Source organism: Ischnura elegans, chromosome 8 (assembly GCF_921293095.1).
Source record: "Ischnura elegans chromosome 8, ioIscEleg1.1, whole genome shotgun sequence".
NCBI classification, from domain to species: Eukaryota; Metazoa; Arthropoda; class Insecta; order Odonata; family Coenagrionidae; genus Ischnura; species Ischnura elegans.
In genome coordinates, this window is record NC_060253.1 from 24,236,211 (window position 1) to 24,257,654 (window position 21,444).

A 21,444-nucleotide genomic window follows, 5' to 3' on the forward strand; every position below is an offset into this window, starting at 1 on the left:
TCTCACCACGATTCGAACGAAATAGAAGCGATGGCCATCCACAGCTCTCACCCTATAGGAGGGCTTTGAATCAATGAATGAGAGTCGGAGGGGGATATAACGAGGGCAGAAAGCGCCTGCGACAGCCGATTGCCCAGTGAGGCGTGATATTCGCACAGCATTCAGGAGAAGTGGTCCGTTTCATTTGGTCCGAGTGAGACGCGACAAAAGCAGCCGAGCGATCCACCAAGGGGACTGAATAGAGGATGCCCCATTCCATACCATAATAGGTTGATTTCCGTTGTCACTGAGGTCGTATTTTAATCGGTTTTCAAAAATGTCCGCAGAGCGACGCTGAGTGCAGTGCGTCTCACTCCTCTCCAATATTTTTTGCTGTGAAGTGTTTCGATTAATATTTTTCTTTTTCTTGACCTCAATTGCACAAAGGTTAAGAAAAGACTTAGCTGTTTCACAAAATAAAATATATTTGCGACCGGTTTCGATACAGCGTATCATCATCTGGCAATTACAAGTATCAGTACTGATACTTGTAATTGCCAGATGATGATACGCTGTATCGAAACCGGTCGCAAATATATTTTATTTTGTGAAACAGCTAAGTCTTTTCTTAACCTTTGTGCATCATGAAGGAGTTTCACCATGTTACGCCAAACACCATCGCATTGACCTCAATTATTTAATGATGATTAATATCTCGAAGTTAAGCTCTAAACATTATATGCCAAATTGTTTGCCAACGTTCCGCTGTATTTTTAATATCTCCTTCGGGGATATGAATGATAAAAATTACAATAAGTTGATAAATGAAGGAGTGAAAAATTATTTAAATGTTTTTCACAGTAATAAAATAAATTGATATAAATAATTAAACTGCACATAAATTTAGCGTTTTTAATTGCGAGGAATAACATTGAAAAGTTATGAATTTGATAGACCACATTACAATGAAAGAAAGTTCGGCTAACACCCCTAATTATACCTTATTTCCCCTTAACACTCGGGTTGCTTTGTCTGCCAGAGACGCGAGTGGCGACTTTAGTAAATATAATATGGTATTTCCTGGAGTATAGGTCATTTATACAAAAGTTAGCAGCCAACGTTTCGATTTATTTTCTTAAATCATCTTCAGGGCTCTAAACTTTGAACATATTTATTTATGTTTTTATTTTGTATAAATGACCTATACTCCAGGAAATACCATATTATATATTAAATAAGGTCAAGAAAAGAAAAAAAAATAATAATGACTTTAGTAAACACATTTGAATGCGCGGTGGGTGACAACACATCTAAAGACCGACTAGGGAAACCACTTTTGTAATAAACGTGCGATCGACCTGGTGGACTGCACGCGGTCACTTGTGACTGGTGTCAGTTGCGTAACTGGGAATATGCTTTGGGGGATGGAGAAGGGCGACCTTCTCCCCCCCCCCCCCCCTCCGTATGGGAAAATTTTGGAAAAATGACATGCCTGCAAATACTGAATTTCGGCGCTTAAAATTTGGGTTTCGTTAAAAGGTTATGTTAAAATTTACTATATGTCAACGCTAGACAATAGTTTTTTAATATTATTTTTATTTCTCTGAGGCTTTGGGGGGGGATCTATCCCCCTCATCCCTCCCCCCACCCCATATTTACGCCACTGACTGGTGTTAAATGTGTAATGACTCCTTTTACTCGGTATATTTACATCTACGAGGTACTGTGCAAGCCAACCAGGCTGTGTGGCACGGGGTGATTCCACACCAGGCATGCGGCACTCATCCTAGCCTTAATCAGAAGCGCAGTCATTAGCCGTACATAGGCCGAAGCATTCAGGACAACGACACGCGGTCAGACCGGAAACTAGGAGAGTGCTATGGACACGAACATGCTACCATGCAATTGAAACCACTGGCTAGCAATAGAAAAACGAAAAGTTTGCGTAGTAAGTGATTCATGCATGAGTTATAACATGCCAAAAATGCATGCAGACAGCATTTACGAATATAATCAGTTATTAACTTCTCATGCAGAGTCTATTTAATCTATTCCGTGTCAAGCAATGCTATAGTTAAACTATCTCAGGTATAGTACGTGAATAAGCATGCCCCTTATTGTACGTGAATAAAACGACATCTTAAATCTATCGGTTCTGTAGTCCAGTGGCGTAATTATGGGGGAAGAATGAGGGGATAGATCCCCCCCGTAGCCTCAGACAAATAAAAAAATATTTAAAACTATTGTCTAGTTTTGACGTATAATAACTGTATCTGCTTATAGTTAAGTTTTAAGAGACAAAATGATGCGAAATGTATTTCCAGGCATGTTATTATTCCGAAATTTTCCCATATCTCCCTTTGCCTTGGGGAGATACCTCTCCCGGCATGTTCCTAGTTATGTCACTGCTGTAGTCCATTTCCTTAATTTTACCCATATGATCATTTCTACCATGATGATTAGGTTCTCATTAAATATCTTGAACTCGGCGCTCCATGAGTGCCAGATGATGTTGCGATCTCGTTCTCACGTCGATTCTTTCTCTTTCTTCCTGAACAGAATTGCGTGGCGAGGGCGCTGTACGACAACATCGCCGAGTCACCTGACGAACTTGCGTTCCGCAAGGGAGACCTTTTAACAGTGCTGGAGCAGAACACGGCGGGCATCGAAGGATGGTGGCTGTGCTCGCTGAGAGGACGACAAGTGAGTATACTATAAATCGATTTCTTTTCAATGACCTCCATTTCATAATTACTAATAACATCTTGGCTGTAGTATTACATCTAATTCACCGCAAATAATTTCGATCTTCAAGTGTATGGCCCTGAATGTCATAAAAAATAGAAATGGCACCACTCACTTTGTTTGGAAACTTTTTTTCCGATTTTACATAATCCTCGAGTACCTACACAATCTTTCTGCTCCTTGACACTTTATACTTGCTGTATGTGTCCTTTACAAAGCGCTTCCTCGACTGGACTGCCTCTTCCTCTCGGTTCTCTACTGAATTCTCTGCGTTGATAATATTGATCCTTTTTCGCCCTCTGCAAACTGATTCATCAATCTTGCCATGTCCCGTTCTCCTGCGAGAGGAAATCAACCACTCCCCAACCCCTATACCGCTGTCACCATTTTTCAAAGCGTAGGCAAGTATTTCATTATAGAATACTCTCTTAAACAGAACTTACACCTTCCGATTGATCGGTCTTATCCGGTGATAGATAACTCGCATTATACTTATTCTGTACCATGATATTTATTCAAAATATCATGGTACAGAAAGCCGACCCTGGGTAAAATTTGCCTGCATAAAATACTACCTCAGAATTTTCTCAAATGTATATTTTTTTAATTTAAGAAACAGGCAAATGATGATGAAGTATATATGCTCCGAACATTTTAAGATGATAGTTACTGATTTAAAGGTGAGATAATATGAGACCAAAAAGGCTAAAATACAAGAGAGGTTGAGATGGACGTTTGCTTCCTCTTAAGCCAAAATTTTATTATTTTTCCGCGCCAATTACGTTTTCATACATGCCACGTAAAATGCAAATTATTTGTTTTTGGATAGTATTCGCAATTCATTATGCGGTTCATACAGAAGAACATTGTGGCATCGAAATATTTACAACTCCCCTTGTTACCATCATTAGATACTATAAATATCATTTCTGTACAGCAATAGTCTGAAACAAGGAAAAGATCGACTTATGAAATGAAAATATGATGTTAAGACGCACAAAATGGTTGTAAAATGAAAAATATTTTGATTGAAAAATTGTATTAAAAGAGCATTCTTTGGATTCTTCTTAAATTACTTTGAGCCTTATCTCTAACCGTTGTTGTTAACGGGCGTGTATTATTTTCAAAGAATACTTTTCGTGAAATATTGCATCATTGAAACTTTTGGGAGAAAAAGAATGAATATTTAGATTTAAAAATTTTCCAAGAATATGGGGCTTAGTGCAAGGGCTTGGAAGGTAAGACATCACCACGTGCTTCAGGGATTGAATTGGTCTTTTCCATGAAAATAATTGCGCATTTTTTCATAAACAATTAAAATAGATATCTTCGATTGGTATTGCCTTGTTTATTTATAATATTGGAGCGAAATATTATTAGTGTCTTTTACTCGTTGAAGTCTTTATGGATTTATATCCATAAATACTGAAGAAAAGTGTATTTATGCCCGGGACGTCATTTATTACATAGTTAATACCTTTGTGATTAAAGGGAAAATGTACACTAGCGTTGAAGCAGTTGGCCATAACATCAACTCGGAACCCTGATGTTCCTTTGTTTTTTTCACGAGAGAACTCCGTTCATGAAATGGTTTCCATGGATATTTGTTTCTGGCCTCGTATGCGCTACACCAATAATGAGGCATGTGACGGGAAACTCCTCATGATTCCTTATGAAAATATTATGATGTTGACACCGATATTTTGACATAGTACGGACTAAGATTAGTAATGGTGTATCCTGTCTAAAGCGGCACTTGAGATTACGTCACGAAATCCCCTTCAAACAAAAACTGTTTTCATGAAGTTACCCTCCTACCACACTTAAATCTTCAGCACATGTCGTATTTATGGATTGAAAATAATCTTCTGCGAAAAGGGTGTTCATTTACATGGATCCCCAATTCGATGTTATACTTCGAAAACAATCAGGCAATGTGTTATTCGAAATTTTGATCATTAACTGTTAGAACCAAACGTTTGATGATGCGAAAAATAACGTTATATAAAGTGTGAATTGGAGTTAATTGGATTGCTTTTAATGGCGATTGCTCCATATGAAGGGATCGGCTTTCACTATAAATACGGTGTAGATCATCCGCAGCGAAAAAATAAATTGGAATTCCGAAAAGTTCTTCATCGGCTTTCCTTCTGAAAACTTCGAACACATTGATCTTGTGTTGTTTTCACCTCTCACGACCACTTAAATTGATTGAATTGAGCCATTAATTATATCAATAAAATACTCTACCCTGCGATGAAGTGTGACCGTTTCAAGTGGAATGAAAAATTAGAGTTGGTCGTAAAGTGTTGATTCCCGATGAAATTCGATTTGATTAATTCAGCCGAATTCAAAATATACTCGAACTTCGTCACATGAATTTCCAATAAATCGCCAAAGTTTTCAAATGGCACTCATGTGCCAAAACTGTTGCGTAACTCGAAGCACTTGACTCTTAATTCTTTCTTTTGTTCGACTTTACGTACCCACTACTCTCTCCAAAAACTTAAACCTCGTCGCCAGTTTCCATTCGTGGAGTTGAGAAAAAAATATAAGTTTCAGAAAACAAATTAAATCCATGTGATGCTGGAAACTGTTTTCCTCTCCCCACAGATTAGTTGCAGGAATTCCGAAATTTTAAAATAACGAAGTCACAGTAATTATTTAATCCCTCATAAACACCTTCATAAACACCTCATCCCACTTGGTGATGGAAAAATTTCGGTCGACCTCGACTGTGCGAGTAATCGATTGTTAGTCGAAATGAAAAACTCGACTAAAAAAATCAAAAGTTGAACCAAAAGATCAATTAATCGAAAGAATCGACGGTTATTTAAAAAAACAATTTGTGCATAAACATTCATTGATTGCTTAGTATCCATTCAAAAAACATATTTGAGCAGTAAAAAAATCTATTTAGAATACATACTTGAATTATTAGTCGTAAAATTTTACAAATGCATGCAAATTAAAGTTTTAAGACCACCGCACCGCTTGTAATCATTAGGCTTTGTTAAAATGTTTAACAAAGATCAACTGAACCCGTAAAATAGTCGCATTTTTACAGATTTAGCATTTATTGCTAATGTTTAGTAATAAGGACCGTATTCTCAGTCGACCATGTAGGGCCTTCATACGTCATCAGCCCCTCCATAAGCCGATCTTGCCCTACATGCAACATAACAAGCCCTACATATGGCCTACGTATTGAAACGCATGTAGGGGCCTCTTGTCAAGAAGGGACGGATATGTAGGGTCGTCTTTGAATGCGGGCCTAAACAAGGGATGCCTTGCTCAAGATTGGTTAAGATATTATCATACTAGGCATAAAAGCGTGCTATTACTATCATCTGACGGGTGACTTTCAGTCAGCCTCTACGCTCTTAGTAGTATGCAACGTATGAATACGGCCGATAGATTGCAGATTCCATGTATCACTTTCATGAATGGCCGCTACGATTCTTGGACCTTACCCGTCCCTCCTTCCTCTCCTCAGGGCATCTGTCCGGGGAACCGGCTTCGGCTCCTGGCCGGTGTCTTCGACTCGTCGTCGCAGCAGACCATCCTCGGCAATATGGTTCAACACCAATCCCTGGGGGGCGGCAGCCTCACGGCCTCCTCTTCGAATCCCGGCACCGGCACTGCGATGGACTCGATGGACCTGAACACGCTGCAGCGACAGGGCAAGCGACGCTCATGGCACGTCCAACCCAACAAGGTATGTGTACATCACATTGTAATTTACGTCCAACTACCTTACTAACCCCCGGACGTGATGCTTACATTCCTCTAGATGCGCAGAATACAGGAGGTTAACTGTGTGGGGGGTATGGGCGTACCCAGAATCAAAATTGAGGAGGGGGGGGGGGCAAAACTAGCTGTGGTCGTTCAAGTTGTAACTTTTTTGCACAGAAATGGTTAATGAAACCAACATTTTTAAGGAAATTATGACAGCAATTTATTAGTTTTTATAATTATTTGCTTGAAAAAATAATGATTTTTATTTTAGTTCCATTTTAGTCTTTTACTAATATCATTTTCTTAAAAAGGAAAATTTTTTGATAAATTTTGTTTTGAACTAAATTTATTTTCGGGGGCAGGACGAAATTGCTTCCCCCTGACGCTCCCCCCCCCCCCCCCCCCCCCCCCCAGCTGAGTACGCCCATGTGTGTGGGGGGATAGGGGGGATAAATGAATGGAGTAGAAAGAGAGTCCATGGCAAGCTGAATGGCCAACACGGCGTCATAGCGTGGAAATGGGATTGCGACCCGCATTGAACATTTCGGTTCGACCGGAGGAGTCGACGAGGTAGCTGGGCCCTACCTGTCTTCCCCTGAGCCAGCTCCGTCAAAGAAGGAACAACGCCCCCTACATAATCCAATACCATGTATTTTAATTGCGCAAAATTCGAATATTAGGATAGGATTTTGAGGTGCAAAAATGTCGCATGGGATGTATCTTCTAAGTCACTATCTCATGCGAGTTGTAAAAGATATTTTCGGAGTAGCATGATTTCCCTCGTATGTAAATTAGGCCCAATTCTAGAGGTCCTCTCAAGATGGTCACATGCGCAATTTATTGTCTCCAACATTCTAGTTTTTAGAGTTCAGTTTTCCAAAAATATACTTGATAGTTGAAAGTATGACCTAATGGTAAAGCTTATAATGGGAAGTTTTTTTAAAAAATACTGTGTTCTAACATGAGAAAATTGGCCTAATCTGTTTATAAAATATTAGAGATCCGTTTTATGCGAGTATAAGATTTCATAAAGGCTCGGCAGCTTTGCCACGATCATAGGTTTTTCTGTTATTTCGAGACTAGATGGTGGTTGATAGGTAACGAAATCAGAATGCTCACCGATTTAATCTACACCTTGGGATGTGTCCAAGCATGTGTAATATCTTAAAAGGAATCAGTGCATAACATTTTAGATGTACCTTGATAATTCAAAACTGAAGCATCGGATTCTCATAACTCGGGATTACTGTCAGTACCCTGCCCCTCAGTAGATGCAGCTAAGAGTCGCGAGTACAAGAATTGGTCAAAGCAATCATCTCTCAGTACTCGATAGAGCATATCCTTTAGCTCCCATCTTAACCTTCAGCCTCCCTTGTTGGAGCATGTGCTTTTTAATTGTAAACGGCTGGTGTCCTAACGTCCCTATTGAGGTGGCTTTCTGGGTATTAGGTCGATGTAAGTGATACTGAAATGTATCAATTACAGTTTTAATCGATAGCGAATAGTTATCGTTCGCCACACCTCTATTGCGAGGAAACTGGAAGGGTTGACGTATTTTTCATTTTATTTCAAGATTACTAGTCTCCGGCTGCCAGTAAATGCCATACCAAGGCGCTAGAAGGCCTCTTGGTGAGCATAATGGCCAATTATCCTGTAAAAAAATTGTCGATATCCATCGTTATTATATTTTCACATCGAGGACTTGACTCCATAAATGGGAGTTGAGCTGTTGTACTGAGGCCGTAAGCAGTGAGCGTGCGAAACAATGTGATAGTTCATGACCCAGTTCGGAAATGCTGCGAGAAACTTTATTTCTCCTTCTGTTCCGAAGTATGAATTCTGTGCATAGTTGCGAGAGTTTTAAAGGAAAAATTTTCAATGCGAATAATTCATGAAATTGAGCTCCTAGCTCCCATAATTCATGAATTAGTGCTGGAAATTAACCCGTAACAACTGCTCTAGAATTCATATACTCGTGAAATGCATTGTTCCAAAAGCAGCCGTCTAGTGCTGCAGACTCAGGTGTGCAACTGAGCAAAATTTTCTGCCCTCATAAACCTTGATATGAAGTGGTGATACCCTCGGTTAATGAAAAACTATTCACTTTCAAAGTTCTCCGACGGTTTATCTGGTGGCGATTCGAAAGTACTTCAATTTCATATCCTCTTCCATGTGTCTACTTTAATTTTCAAACTCCAAAATATTACTAAGAACTCATGAATACCCGAAAGAAAATCATTTGAGGGCCCAGTCGTAATTATTTGTCCGTAATTGATAATAAGTGTTCCTTGCCAGTCGCAAATAAAGTTTTGGTGTTTTAATGACAAATATTCCTGAGGATTTTACAGTTGGCCGATAAGTGTGTTGTAATTCATCGTCCATTTAAATGGATTCACAAAAGTCACTACTCGTGTCGCTGAAAGCATAGCGATCCGAATTTCACGTGTAAATAAACTATAAATAGGGCTGCTAGCGATAATTTATATTCGAGATGATAAAACCTACCAAAGCCATAAGTTGCCGATGCTATTCCACGCGAATGAAGATATGTATTCGATATATTACAACTATTGAGAATGAACGCATCCCTCCGCAGTCATCGCCGTGCAGTGCTAACATTTTTTTTAACCATTTTTTGAAGAAAAAATGTTAAATGGGACTATTTTGAAGGCGATAACATAATTTTAGACTAAAATTCCCACTATTTTCTGAAAACGACATTTGTTTTGGAGGAAACTCAAACATTAAAAATATACGTGTGCGACTGACCGTCCTCTCTGGCGATCGTGGATCTCGGTGGAACAGAAGGCACAATGGAGAGCGTCGAAAAGGCCGACAGACAAATGAACGGCGATGCCGCTCCAGCAATCGCCTGACGTCGATTTCTCCGCCGCGGCGCCACCGACCATAACGTTCAATGCAAACCAAAGAGCCGTGAAAAATGGATCGGAAGAAAAGATGGTGCCAGGGGTCGTTTTTTTTTTGTTACCGCCATTATTTCTTCCTTCCGAGCCAGTAAACAACGTCGTGGATAAAGCCGGTTGCCGGGGAGACGTCCATTGAAACGAACGTCGCTTTGAAGAGCCTTTGTCTCCATTTCATCGACCTTTTTTTTCCTTGCGTCTTTTGTTACTTGACATTAACTGTGAAGCCTTCGTCGCTGTTTGGAGAAAAATCGAAATCTTTATCGCCGTGATAAAAAAGGGTATGCTTTGATCATAGTCGATTATTTGCTCTCGGGACGAAGGCGAAGTGACAGTCTTCGATATTTTGATAAATTTTATCCTTTGAGCTTGGTTGAAGCGTCTAAGTTGACAAAAAAACAATGTCACCCTCGACTGGATCGATGGACAGTGACTTGGAAGAGAGTGCGAATCGATGTTGGAAGTGGTCGATCCTGATTCGATCTATTTGCGAAGTTGAAGCAGTGCAATTTTCTACGTTGCAGAAATCGATGGTTATGAATATGTCGCAAGCGGTGGCGTTGTACTCAGGCGATGAACGTTGAGCAGAGTCAGTGGCGGATACAGATGGGGGGCGCATGGGGCGCGCGCCCCCCCCTTGCGGGTCCGCTTGTATTGCCGAACATTACAAAACCACAATTGTAACTTTTTATATCATAAGATGGCATTGTCTTTTACATGTTTATAATCACTTTAAATAAAATTTTCAAATACTTTGCCTGTGACTTGATCATCTTTTATTACGATAAAAGTAAAGACAACTCAAGATATGTTGCGCCCCCCCCCCCCCTTGAGTTTTCTCTGTATCCGCCACTGAGCAGAGTAAGAGTAATTCCTGAACAATATTTTGGATGTTTACGTGGTGATTCAAGTGATTAAGATAATCCTTATTATGCTGTAAGTTTACAACTTGGATATAGAAAAATATTATGTACCCGCTATACTTTAAGTAGAAGATTACAAGCTAATTCTGTTCCTGTAAAACCTCCAGCTGCAAATTAAGTTGCATGAGGATGAATGTCATAAGCCAATTCCCGATGAGTTGGCAAACCAAATTTCAATGATATTTTATGAAAAACCTGGGTAGGTAAAAATAATTTCAATGTCGTCCCCTCGCATCTGTCTTTATTAACGTCGCTGCTTCGTTTATCGATGGAACTTCCTTGACTTATATTTTTCTGGGGGTGATCTCTCTTAGTAAGCATGATTATTTTAAATTTTCTCATCCTTTATGGTTTCGAACCAATTTCTACGTAACTGCTATTGCATTTCTTCTGTTCATTCATGAAATTTTACGTTTTATACCAGTTCTCCTCATCTATATCCGCGAGGAAAAATCATAACGAAGACGCTTGTTCTACGGTGGACTTGATTTAGCAGCAAGCTTTTCTGTGAAAAAATGCTTTTCATTTTGTTAATTAACGTCAGTAAATTATTTCCTTTTTCCCGAGAAGCAACGGAAGCCTCCCACTCGCTCCGATAATGGTCGTTCATTCAAAAAAAACTTACCGGCGCGACACCGGAAAAAAAAATTTAATTAGCTCCTTTATTCTTAGAACAAGAGCGAGCAATGGTGAGCAAGAACTAGAAAAGAAGAAGTAAATTTCATTTTATAGATATGTATTATTTTTTCATTTTTAAAATTCTCAACGCTTAAAGAAAAAGGATATATTACATGTATTATAAATGCGCACTACCTTCTAAAAACATTTTGTCAAAAGTTTTAACCCTAATAACATACTCTTTCCCTAATATGAAATGATTTAGATATGAAAGATGATGAATAAGATATGAAACACTTATGTAACATTCAAAATATCGAATTTTGCTCCACATTTTAAGGTTTCTCTAAATTGATTACTTTTTACTAAAATGCCTCTAACTGATAAAATAAACATTCTTTCGGAAGTTAAAATATGAAATCTAACATTACAAAATATATAATGTTACCTCACATTATTAGGTTGCTCTAAATTGATTACTTTTGACCAAAATTCCTTTAACTGATGATATTTTCCACATATTTTTAGTCCTCGCATTTACGCAAAACCTTTAAAATGAAAAACAGACAGCCAGTCTCTTTTCCTAAGCGACCCCTGGTGGCTCCAACTTTTCCCCTCGGGAACTCCGCGTACTTCCGGTTAGCGTATTTCATCCTCGAGAGAGAGAGAGAGAGAGGCACGTGCAATTTTTTTCGGAATTATTAAAAAAATATCTCACTCTGCTCTCCCCTCGGTTGAGAAAAAAATAAAGGCGAGGTGGGTATAAAAAAAAGTTGAAACAACAACAAAGAGAAGGAGAGGAGATGGAGTTGACGTATCCATGGCGACCGTGGTTGCGGCCCTCCGTGAATGGAGTGATGTGGAGAGAAGGTGAAGTGGAGGAATTTTGAAAATGAGAGAGGAAAAAAGTGTGTGAGGCAGGCTCGAATTTTTCAACCTATTTCATACCCTCCGTCATAATCCAGTGTGGTGGGCGGTCGCGAGGGGTGAGCGACTACAGAGACACCAAGCGGCTGCGGTGGCAAATTATGAGTAAAGGTAGGTAAACTTTTCTCGGGATTCCCACCGGGTTTTTTCCCGAGAAAAGTTTACCCACATTATTCGCCGGGAAAGCATAAAATCATATTTCATGAGTAAAGGTTGTTTTACACGGGGCACGTCATTGCGCAATCTTACGTATGTACCAAGGCGCATTTAACATAGCGTCGCGTAAAGCGGTGAATTGCTAGAACGCATGCGAGAATGCATGGATGCGAGATGAAAAAATACCCCCTACTCCAATTCCGAGCTCGTATTCACGCAATTACAAAAATGTTTTCAGTCCTAAGCTGCACAATGACATGCCTCGTGAACAGCCTCAAGAGAGGGATGGGTGGATGGAGTGTTGGCTTCCCACCCCACGGACTCGGGTTCAAATCCCGGCGGTGGCAGAGAATTTTCAGATATTGCCCGATCCTTGCTTGAATATTGTGTGGAGGACAATTACAAGCGCAACACTCCGTCCGTCGAATGGGACGTTAAGCCATGGTCCCCTAGGGGACTTTCGTTAAGAGCAGGCTAACGTCGACGCCGGGTTTCCCTCCAGCCTTCCTTATCTACCATTATTACCTTTATTGTGCCAATTTTAACATTTTTTGTGTAGTTCAAATAATAAGTTACACAGTGATTGATACGATTTTATCTTGTTCAGTGTGATGTAATATATAGAATTCTATTGCAGAATGTTCAAAATAACGCCTTTAAAATCAAAATATTTCTGAATTTATAAATATCTGCAAGTGGTACAAATTAGGAAACTGGTACTCTAAATTGTGCCACACATTTACTCTTATCAATTATGTGACTGAAGCTAAATAAAGACATTGCAGTTCAGATCAATATTAATGTAATCATTTTACTGTACCTTGCTAGTAAATGCATCTATTTATAGACGTAGAAAAACTTTTTCACTCCTTTTCCCACCTACGCGCTTTTAGCAAGAATCCATAATGTCATTTCATACACCTTATCATCTCTTCCATTTTATCTTCCTCGCTCAGTTCACAATACCATTCTACCACAGCTCCACCCCTAGGTTTTCTTTGTTGGTTTCACTACAGTGTCACGAAAGAATTACATTTTTACAGGTAATTTTACAGGTTTGTCTTTCCCCTCCTACGCTAATCTGATTTTTTCATTACATGGACTAGTCTTCAACTCACAGGCTCCCTGCCCAGGTCATGGTGCTCTATTAGAAGCTACTATTGCTTTTACCTTGGGAATTGGACATACCCCCATTTAAATATGCTGCTACTGCTAAATCTAGTATATCTACGCTCCACTTTCCATATTTTCCTTTAGAACCATACTGTAATGCAAATTAGTTACTCGCGGTAAATAGCAAATTATCAATGAATGACACATAATCTCAAAATATCTTAACTAGTAAAAAAAACAGTTAAATTATCATTGAAGAGCTCTACGGTGTCCTGAATTGTACCGGTACAATATAGGAAACTGCTAGTGGTGCATTATAGGCAACTCCACCATTTTTTCTTCGTCATTTCCTTCCAAACTAACCATAAGATTTACAGAATCATATTTCATGAAAACTGAAGTATAAGCATGCATTTTAAGCTAATAAGTAATACAGCTTGTTTCACTTAGCTTATTAATGTTATTCCCTTAGCCACGTGGAGAAAAAATTTCTTTGAAACTGCAAAATATTTTACTCTCTCACACATAGACCGTTCTCGAACGCACTAAGCTGGCGACTGGTATTTTTCTTCGACTGGTCTTTTATTTTTGGTATTTTGGCGTCTTGTACGACATAATTGAAGCTGCTCACGACAGAAGTCTCATGATTCCACGTCCTTCCGTTTGACCGAGGTGGTACTAGTTAGGAGCCGGTACAATATAGGCAACTTTCCTCCAGTTCAAGGTTTTTCCCCCATACCTGGTATTTTATGAAGCCTAAACTTTAAAGAGTTACTGAATTAAATTGTGCTCTCAAATTGCAACAGGTTTCGTGAATAATAGTGTGCTTGAATCCAGATTTTAGGCATTTCCAGAGCTATCCCTTTTATTTGAAGGAGTACTTAAGATTTTTTTTAACATGATACGAGGAAGGTTTTAAGTAAAACCATTTTTCTTGCAAATAAATGCTTTTTCGGTCGTAATATTGCCCGGAAAATTCTTGAGGATTTCAGAATAATTCGGTTTTCATATCTGCAGTACTACCCCTTTGAACGGAAGGGGGTAAAAAATAGTAAAAAATCTATTTAACCTTCATTAAGATAGATTTGAAGCCATTAAATAATTTCCACGAATGAAATTGAACTTTCAGATTGAAAAACCGATTTACAGAGTGTTACCGTTAATCCCTTCTGGGATCGAGTGGGATAGTTTTTCATTATATTTCTCGGTGTGCGTGAAAACATTGGATGAGAAAATTTCTTGGCATTATAAAACTCAGAAGTATACGGATGCCAACGGCTAGCGGCAATGAGCTGCTCGTAAGGTTGGATGGGGTGGAAAGTAAATTAGCTCCTTGATTTTATTTTCAATGGTTAATTGCGATGGAGCTTATAAAATATAGAACCCTATATATATTTCCTTTTACCAATTCGTGGCGACAGATTTATTTTCCAAGAGTCATTAAGTACTTCCCAACAGTATAGAAGTTCCATGGGATGACAATGAAAGACAGTGATAAATTTACACAAATATATTCAAAACTTACTTCATTATCAAGGTATACCACAAATTTATTTAATAATGTACGACGCGTTCGACCGTTCGATGATTCTCCAGTATAATGTACTTGAGAATTACCTGACAGTCGAATCGCGTCGTACATTATTAAATAAATTTGGGAAAATTGCCATCTCTCTTTGTCATTAAATCAGGATGTCATTCCACAACCTCTCGCCTGCCTCAGCCATATTGTGCGGTTCTAAGATTATAATTTCCATGTCGTTCTGAAATAATTCTGCTATAGAATCTATCAAGACCAAAAGTATTCTGCTGCGCATTGTCATAAGCTTTCGCGGAGATTGTACAACTCGGCGTACTCCCCTTGTCCCTCCTTCCTCCTTTCTCTTCTGCCACCCCCACCCCCAGTAATCGCCTACGTAGGGGGGAAGGGGTGTTGCCCCGAGATACAGCAAAGGGGAGGGGATATGTCTGCATTGATCGAAGGGGAGGGGCCCCCTTCCCCTACTCACTCACGGGGTGCACAGGACCGAGTCGATGGGAAGCAGCATCACCGGCGCTGGACCAGTTGCCATGGATACGAGAAATGCTGGGAAATGGGGTGGGGGGCGCAGGCTGCCTTAGGGGGTTGATGGGGGTGGGGGCGAATGAGGGGTGTGAGTCCGACCAACGATCGAAGGAAGGGGAAGACAACAACAATGTGCCCTCATTGTTCCTTCGTCATTGTTAATGGGTGAATACAATCGCGACCCAACTTCCTCCGTCAACTTATCCGCAAATCGGCAAGAAAGAAGAAAGGACTCCCAAGATGTGGGCACCGAGTGAGCATTGGGTGAGGAGGAAGTAATCGTTGACTTCCGGGGGTTTCCACACCGCCACGGCTGCTGCTATTGCATCGCCACGTGCAGCGCTAAGAACCCTTCCCCTTTAGTTTAAAGGAGGAAGTGCAAATGTACTAGAGCACGGATATTTCCGTTCGCAGATGAGAATTCGATTAACCGTTCATTCGCCTGCGTCAGTAGCGTACACAGAGCCTCATTTCGGGATGGCATGCCCACTGGGCCCTTCCTTATATTTTATATTTTTATGAATAATTCTGTGCCTACCGCCATCTCTTGTCCAACACTTCGGGCTACATATGGGGGAAGTAGTCGCGGGGGTAGTAAAAAGATATTGGTTGACTTATTCCTAAGCTGCTTGGTTTCCTTGTCCTGAGCTAATTTATACATTGCATCGCTAATATTAATGTTATTTTACATCCCGACATGTCTTCTTCCATGATTTCTCGGTTGCCGGCCTCGGAGGCGGCGGGTTAAAGTATTCGTCTGCCAAATAAGGGGTCGCGGGTACGAGTCCCGCCTGGGTAGTTTCCCCCGGACACATGGCATGGTTGTTCGTAGATGTAAAAATGTTATCTTGTTGAAAATCCTGACATTAAAGGTCGATGTGAGCTGTTGTCGGTGGTATGGGAATAAACTCCGAAAACTCTCAAGATAGGAGTAACTTCCATAGTTCAGAGTTCTGAGCATCTGCCCGGAAAGCAGAAGGTCCGTGGTTCGATTCCAAGTCACGGTGAAAATTTTCCAGGTGTTCTCGGCCATCATTCCATCTCCATGCCACCGCTGTGTCGACGTCATGTGTATGTTTTCCTGTCTCTTTGTTTCAGCTTCTACCTTTACTTATGTTTATGTACAATGAATAATCCTATACATGTAAGAATATAAATGTATGTCGCGACCATTCAATTGCGCATGATACGCGTTACTAATCCAGACCTCTGTGCCTGATATTTTCTTTATTTTCCTCATTTCGGAGGGGGCGGCCCCCTGACTGCCTCATAAAGTGTGTAAGATAGTATACTCCAGTACCTACGGGTGCGTATTGTCGATTAGCTGCATCATATACCTGTATTCTTGTACGTTACATTTGATGCACACTCAGGAAGAATCCTTGCACAGAGAAATGTTGATGGTTTGAGGCTGAACTTTGTGAAAGCGATTCATTATTTTAATTTTTCACAGAGAAAAGTTTTTAAACCCGCAAGGTCGGAGTTCGACTGTTCATCGAATTAATCAACAAATACGGACAACTATCCATCGTTTTAACTTTGTCAAGTCACCTAAAGGAACTTTCGGAAGCCATTCTGGTTGTGATTGTTGTTAATATTCGTCTGCTTTTATGGTAACTTCGATTTGTATACCCAGCTGAGCGCTTATTTCAATGGTGGAAAGCGTTTCGTGATTGGCTCCCTTTTCATTAATGCGGCTTCCATATCGAGCCTCGTTCTCGCTAAGTTAAACTTGGCGTAACTTAATGTAATAAATAAAGTTTTCTCAGGATTAATATCGTGTGATTCTAAAATTTAAAAAAAATTAATTAAGTAAACGTTACAAAAAATGTTCCACGAACACTTTAATTGTACGAATGTCTTCATTATGCTTAGTAATATCTTCAGGTGCCATTTACTTCATCAATATTCCTTAGAATAGGGACCTACGGAATATCTTTAGCTCCTATTCTTTCATACTGAAGAAATCACAAAGTGTATTGAAACCGGTCGTGGAATTAAAGCATTCGTGGTAAAATTGCGAGTAACGTTTAATTGATTAATATCTATAACGCAGACCAATTAATCATATATCCCTTCAATCACAGCGCAAGCCGTGAATCAGTTGTGGGAACGATTTTAGAGGACTTGTGGAAGTGTTGAAGTCTTTCGATAGACAAGTCTTCCTTGCCTCGTGTTTATTTTAGGAGAAATTTGAGCTCTTCCATGCTAATGACTATCCTCAGTTGAGTCACAATATTTTAGTTTGTTGAGAACGCTCTTTTTGAGCATTCAACTCCATAGTCTTTTAAGTAAAAATGTTGCGAACCAAGCTTTGTTCTGCCCTACCTTCGAGTTCTCTCTCTTTTGGTCGCCGCATATCAGTCGGTCACTCATCTACCACGGTGACGCCCTCGGTTGATATCGTTGTTTCCATAGAAACAGAGTGGTCGTTGACGTCATGGCAGCCAAACGCTATGACCCGTAAATCTATGAGAGGACAACATTTACGATCCATAAATTTCGGCTCATAGGAATCGGGCTCCCGGGTTTTTCCCTTTCAATTTGAAACCGAGTTCGGGTGACTGAAAAGGTCTGAGATGTATCCATGAAATCAATAAGCACGAATGGTGATTAAAACGAGTCGTAAAACTCATATTTGAAAGATTTTTGAAGAAAAAAATTTACAAGAAACTAAATTATGAGGTGCACGTTTAGTTTCGTTACTGCATGCAATTATGTTCATGAGGGAGTTCAGTTTCGAATGAAAAGTACATACTTCAAGTGTAGCATTTTCCAAGAGAACACAAAAACGCCGTTCCTTGGAAAGTTTGCATCCCTGTATCTGGGCAATGGTTAATGCAAATGAAAATTGACAGCGATTTCATTGATTGCCTACCATTTTGGAATATTGTTGCATAGTTTCAGGTACCTACCTCGAAAAACGTCATTTCATAATATTGCCCACTTTTTTCGGTTTCAGCCCTCTATGCGACAGATCGAAAAATTAAAAAATTAGTCTCTATATTTAACAAACTATATCAAAATCATAAAAAGACCAAGGTTATGCGGTTTTGTAAAGCATCGCGAGCTAGGAATATGAGGCTCACTGTAAAAGTAGATGGGGAAAACTTGAGCAGGTAGAGCAGTTCAACTATTTGGGCAGCACATTAGAGGAAAACGGATACAGCAGTGAGGACATCAGGAAGAGAATTGCGTCAGGAAAGGAGGCGTTCATGAACATGAAGGAGCTTATGAGAGGTTCGTTATGTTAGAGTTTAAAGAAAAGGTTCGTGAATAGTCTGATCTGGAGTGTAGCGTTTCACGGTGTGGAGACATGCACCTTTAGGAAGGAGAACGATGAAGACTGGAGGCACTCGAAATGTGGATGTGGAGAAGAATGGAGAAGGTGAAGTGGACGGAGAGGAGGAGGGACGACGAAGTGCTGGACATGGTGGGTGAGGAGAGGCAGCTTAAAGATGAGATACCAGGGAGACAGAAGGTATGGATGGGTACTGAGTGGAAAGGGAATGTTGAAAATTGTTTGAGGGTAGAATGTTGGGTAAACGAGGGAGAGGAAGGAAGAGAAGAGGATTTTTAGATAGAATGAAAGGGCGTAGGCCTTATTGTGAATTGAAGAGGGAAGTGCATGATGGAAGGGGGCATGCTAGAATACGTCTTAAATACTCCATGAAAACCTACCTTAATCGGTAGAATACTTAAGTAATCAAAATCAGATTAACAAAAATTTAGTGAACGAGCCCATTACCATGAAGTTAAGGTGAACGCCTCAAAAATCGGCCTCGTGAGTATTTGGGAGGGGCGGTGAATAAGAGCGGTCCTCTTCCTCCTCCTTTCTCCCCCCCCCCCCCCTTCCTCTTTCACGTAAATGTCAAGTCCATCGATCCAGGGGAGGGGAAGGAGGTGACGTCACGTGAGAGGATGGGAGGGGAAGGGGGTGGTCTTTTTTTTTAATTCGTGACGCGGGCGCGGGGATGAAAAGTGAGCGGCGACTCATTCTCACGAAAAACAAAACACACACGATGCTGCGAATTTACTCACGCGCTGCCGGACTGAGGGAGTAGCGTAAAAAAAATATTGGTTGACATATTCCTAAGCTGCTTGGTTTCCTTGTCCGGAGCTAATTTATCCATTGCATCGCTAATATTAATGTTATTTTATATCCCGACATGTCTTGTTCCATGATTTCACGATAGCCTGCCTCGTTGGCGGCGGGGTAAAGTATTCGCCTCCCAAATATGAGGTCGCGGGTACGAGTCCCGCCTGGGTATGTTGCCCCTACACATGGCATGGTTTTTCGTAGATGTAAAAATGTTATCTTGTTGAAAATCCTGATATTAAAGGTCGATGTGAGCTGTTGTCGGTGGTATGGGCATAAATAAATAAATTGATCAATCTCCCTCTGCACTGGGTGTATTTTGTCTATTTTAGTGACGTATTTACTATTCATTTAAAATTTACGCTATCGTCTTGAAATTTTCAGATTATATAGAGTTGACCGCGTCGTAAAGGGGTTTAAAGGGTTTGGAAAGGACCCTGGGGGCAGGGTGGGGTCCCGCCCGAGGGAATCTTTGTCGGAAGTGAGAGGGGAAACCCTTCGTACCCTAGTCAACCCTTTGCCAACATTGGCCTGTATCTCATGCATAAACGTTTACATCTGAGAAAATTCTGAGGTAAAATATTCAGATTTGAGGTACAAGGAAGAGTTTACCGGGGTCTACTCTTTATCCTCCAAAAATTCCAACTATGATTCCAGGAACACATATAAGGAATATTTGCGGCATAGCCCTGAAGAAATTAGGATCCGTCAATCGTATTGTGGGATGATTTTCGGATGAGAAAGTGAAAGAAAGGTCGCCGCATATTCAAGGTGTGGTCGGACGACCAGACCTTGAATATGCGGCGAGCCGGTGCAGAAAGACTTAATCCGTGAACTGAATAAAATTCAAAGGAAGGCTGCGCGGTTCTTCAAAAACTGCCACCCCTGCCACACGTCTTTTAGGAGGCATGCAGGGTAGTGTATAGCGTATTTTTTAGCGAGTAATCGGTCACCATTAGAGACTAATCAAGCTGGAGGTATACATACTCATGAGTATCTATTTGCAGGCTGCATCTCGAACCACGTGGCGAGAATTTTGTTACCGGCAGAGAAAGATTTAAATCCGTGGACCAAATAAAATACGAAGGAAAGCTACGTGATCTGTCAAAAACTGCTACGAGCCAAAGGGGCTTTACTCATCTTTTACTCGTATGAGGCTAGGAGCTGCTTCATACCAGGAGACTACGCGCTTGGCTTAGATTGCTTGAATAATTTAGAGCAGATATATCTCGGCGCGACACGGAGAACTCCCTCTTTTAACCTCAATAAATTTCCAGGTCCGAGATAAAAAATAAAATAAGAGATATTTGTTGAATGGATTGACATGAGAATTCGCTTCTACCTCGAAAAATATAGAGCTTAATTAAATTGTAGGTGGGGTTTTTGATTCGAATATCTCTTACGCGACCTTCTTTTCTTTTATTTTGTAAACGGCTGGTGTCCTAACACTTCCCGCCACACGCCGTTGAGAAGGCTTGCGGGGTTTAATTCAATTTTAATTCAATTAATTTATTATCGTGGGCCATTTGGCCCATGAGATAATTTACAAGTGCACAACAATTCAGTAAAAATCGTTTGACAAAGGTTCAAAGAAAAAAAACACTACAGCAGTAGATGTACTACCTGCTTCCCGTTTTAACGCTAAAAAAAAGTCTTAGATTTGAAAGCTCGCTCTTATCTATTGTGGTATTGTAGCACGATGGTGAAGTATGTATTGACGGAAAGGCTATTTTATGTTCCATTCTGTCAAGTAAACGTATTTACTCAATATTCCCAGTGCCCATGGGCGGGTCCAGGATTGTTTTCTGGGGGGGTTACACAATGGGCTAACAGGCAAACGGTCTCCTCGTACATGAAATTTCTCGTATTTTAATTAAAACATAATACTATATAATAACGACAGTTTTTTGGCCCCATTCTCACTTGGCCGATGCATTTGTTCGAGAGCTGCGGTGAACGACCAATGACTGGCAAATCTGTCTACTTGACTTGGGGTTAAGGCTTTGATTGATGATAATAAAAATAAATTTATTACTCCAAAATGTATTAAATTTACAGCTTTGGTAACATAAGAATAAAGGAGCTTTATGTACCTTTAGTGGTTTAAACTAGCGTGGAAGCTCCGACTGAAGCTCCGTAATGCACAAAACAATACGT

The 21,444-nt window shown here is 40.2% G+C and overlaps 1 protein-coding gene across 2 annotated transcripts in view; it reads left to right on the plus strand.

Annotated features, from left to right (window-relative positions):
* LOC124163238 (breast cancer anti-estrogen resistance protein 1) overlaps nucleotides 1-21,444 on the plus strand; it is a 217,268-nt gene that overhangs the window by 181,271 nt on the left and 14,553 nt on the right. For both annotated transcript variants that reach the window (XM_046539994.1, XM_046539993.1), the window contains 2 exons: nucleotides 2,539-2,682; nucleotides 6,221-6,442. In XM_046539994.1, the coding sequence (XP_046395950.1) occupies nucleotides 2,539-2,682; nucleotides 6,221-6,442 (366 nt within the window). The remainder of the gene's footprint in view (nucleotides 1-2,538; nucleotides 2,683-6,220; nucleotides 6,443-21,444) is intronic.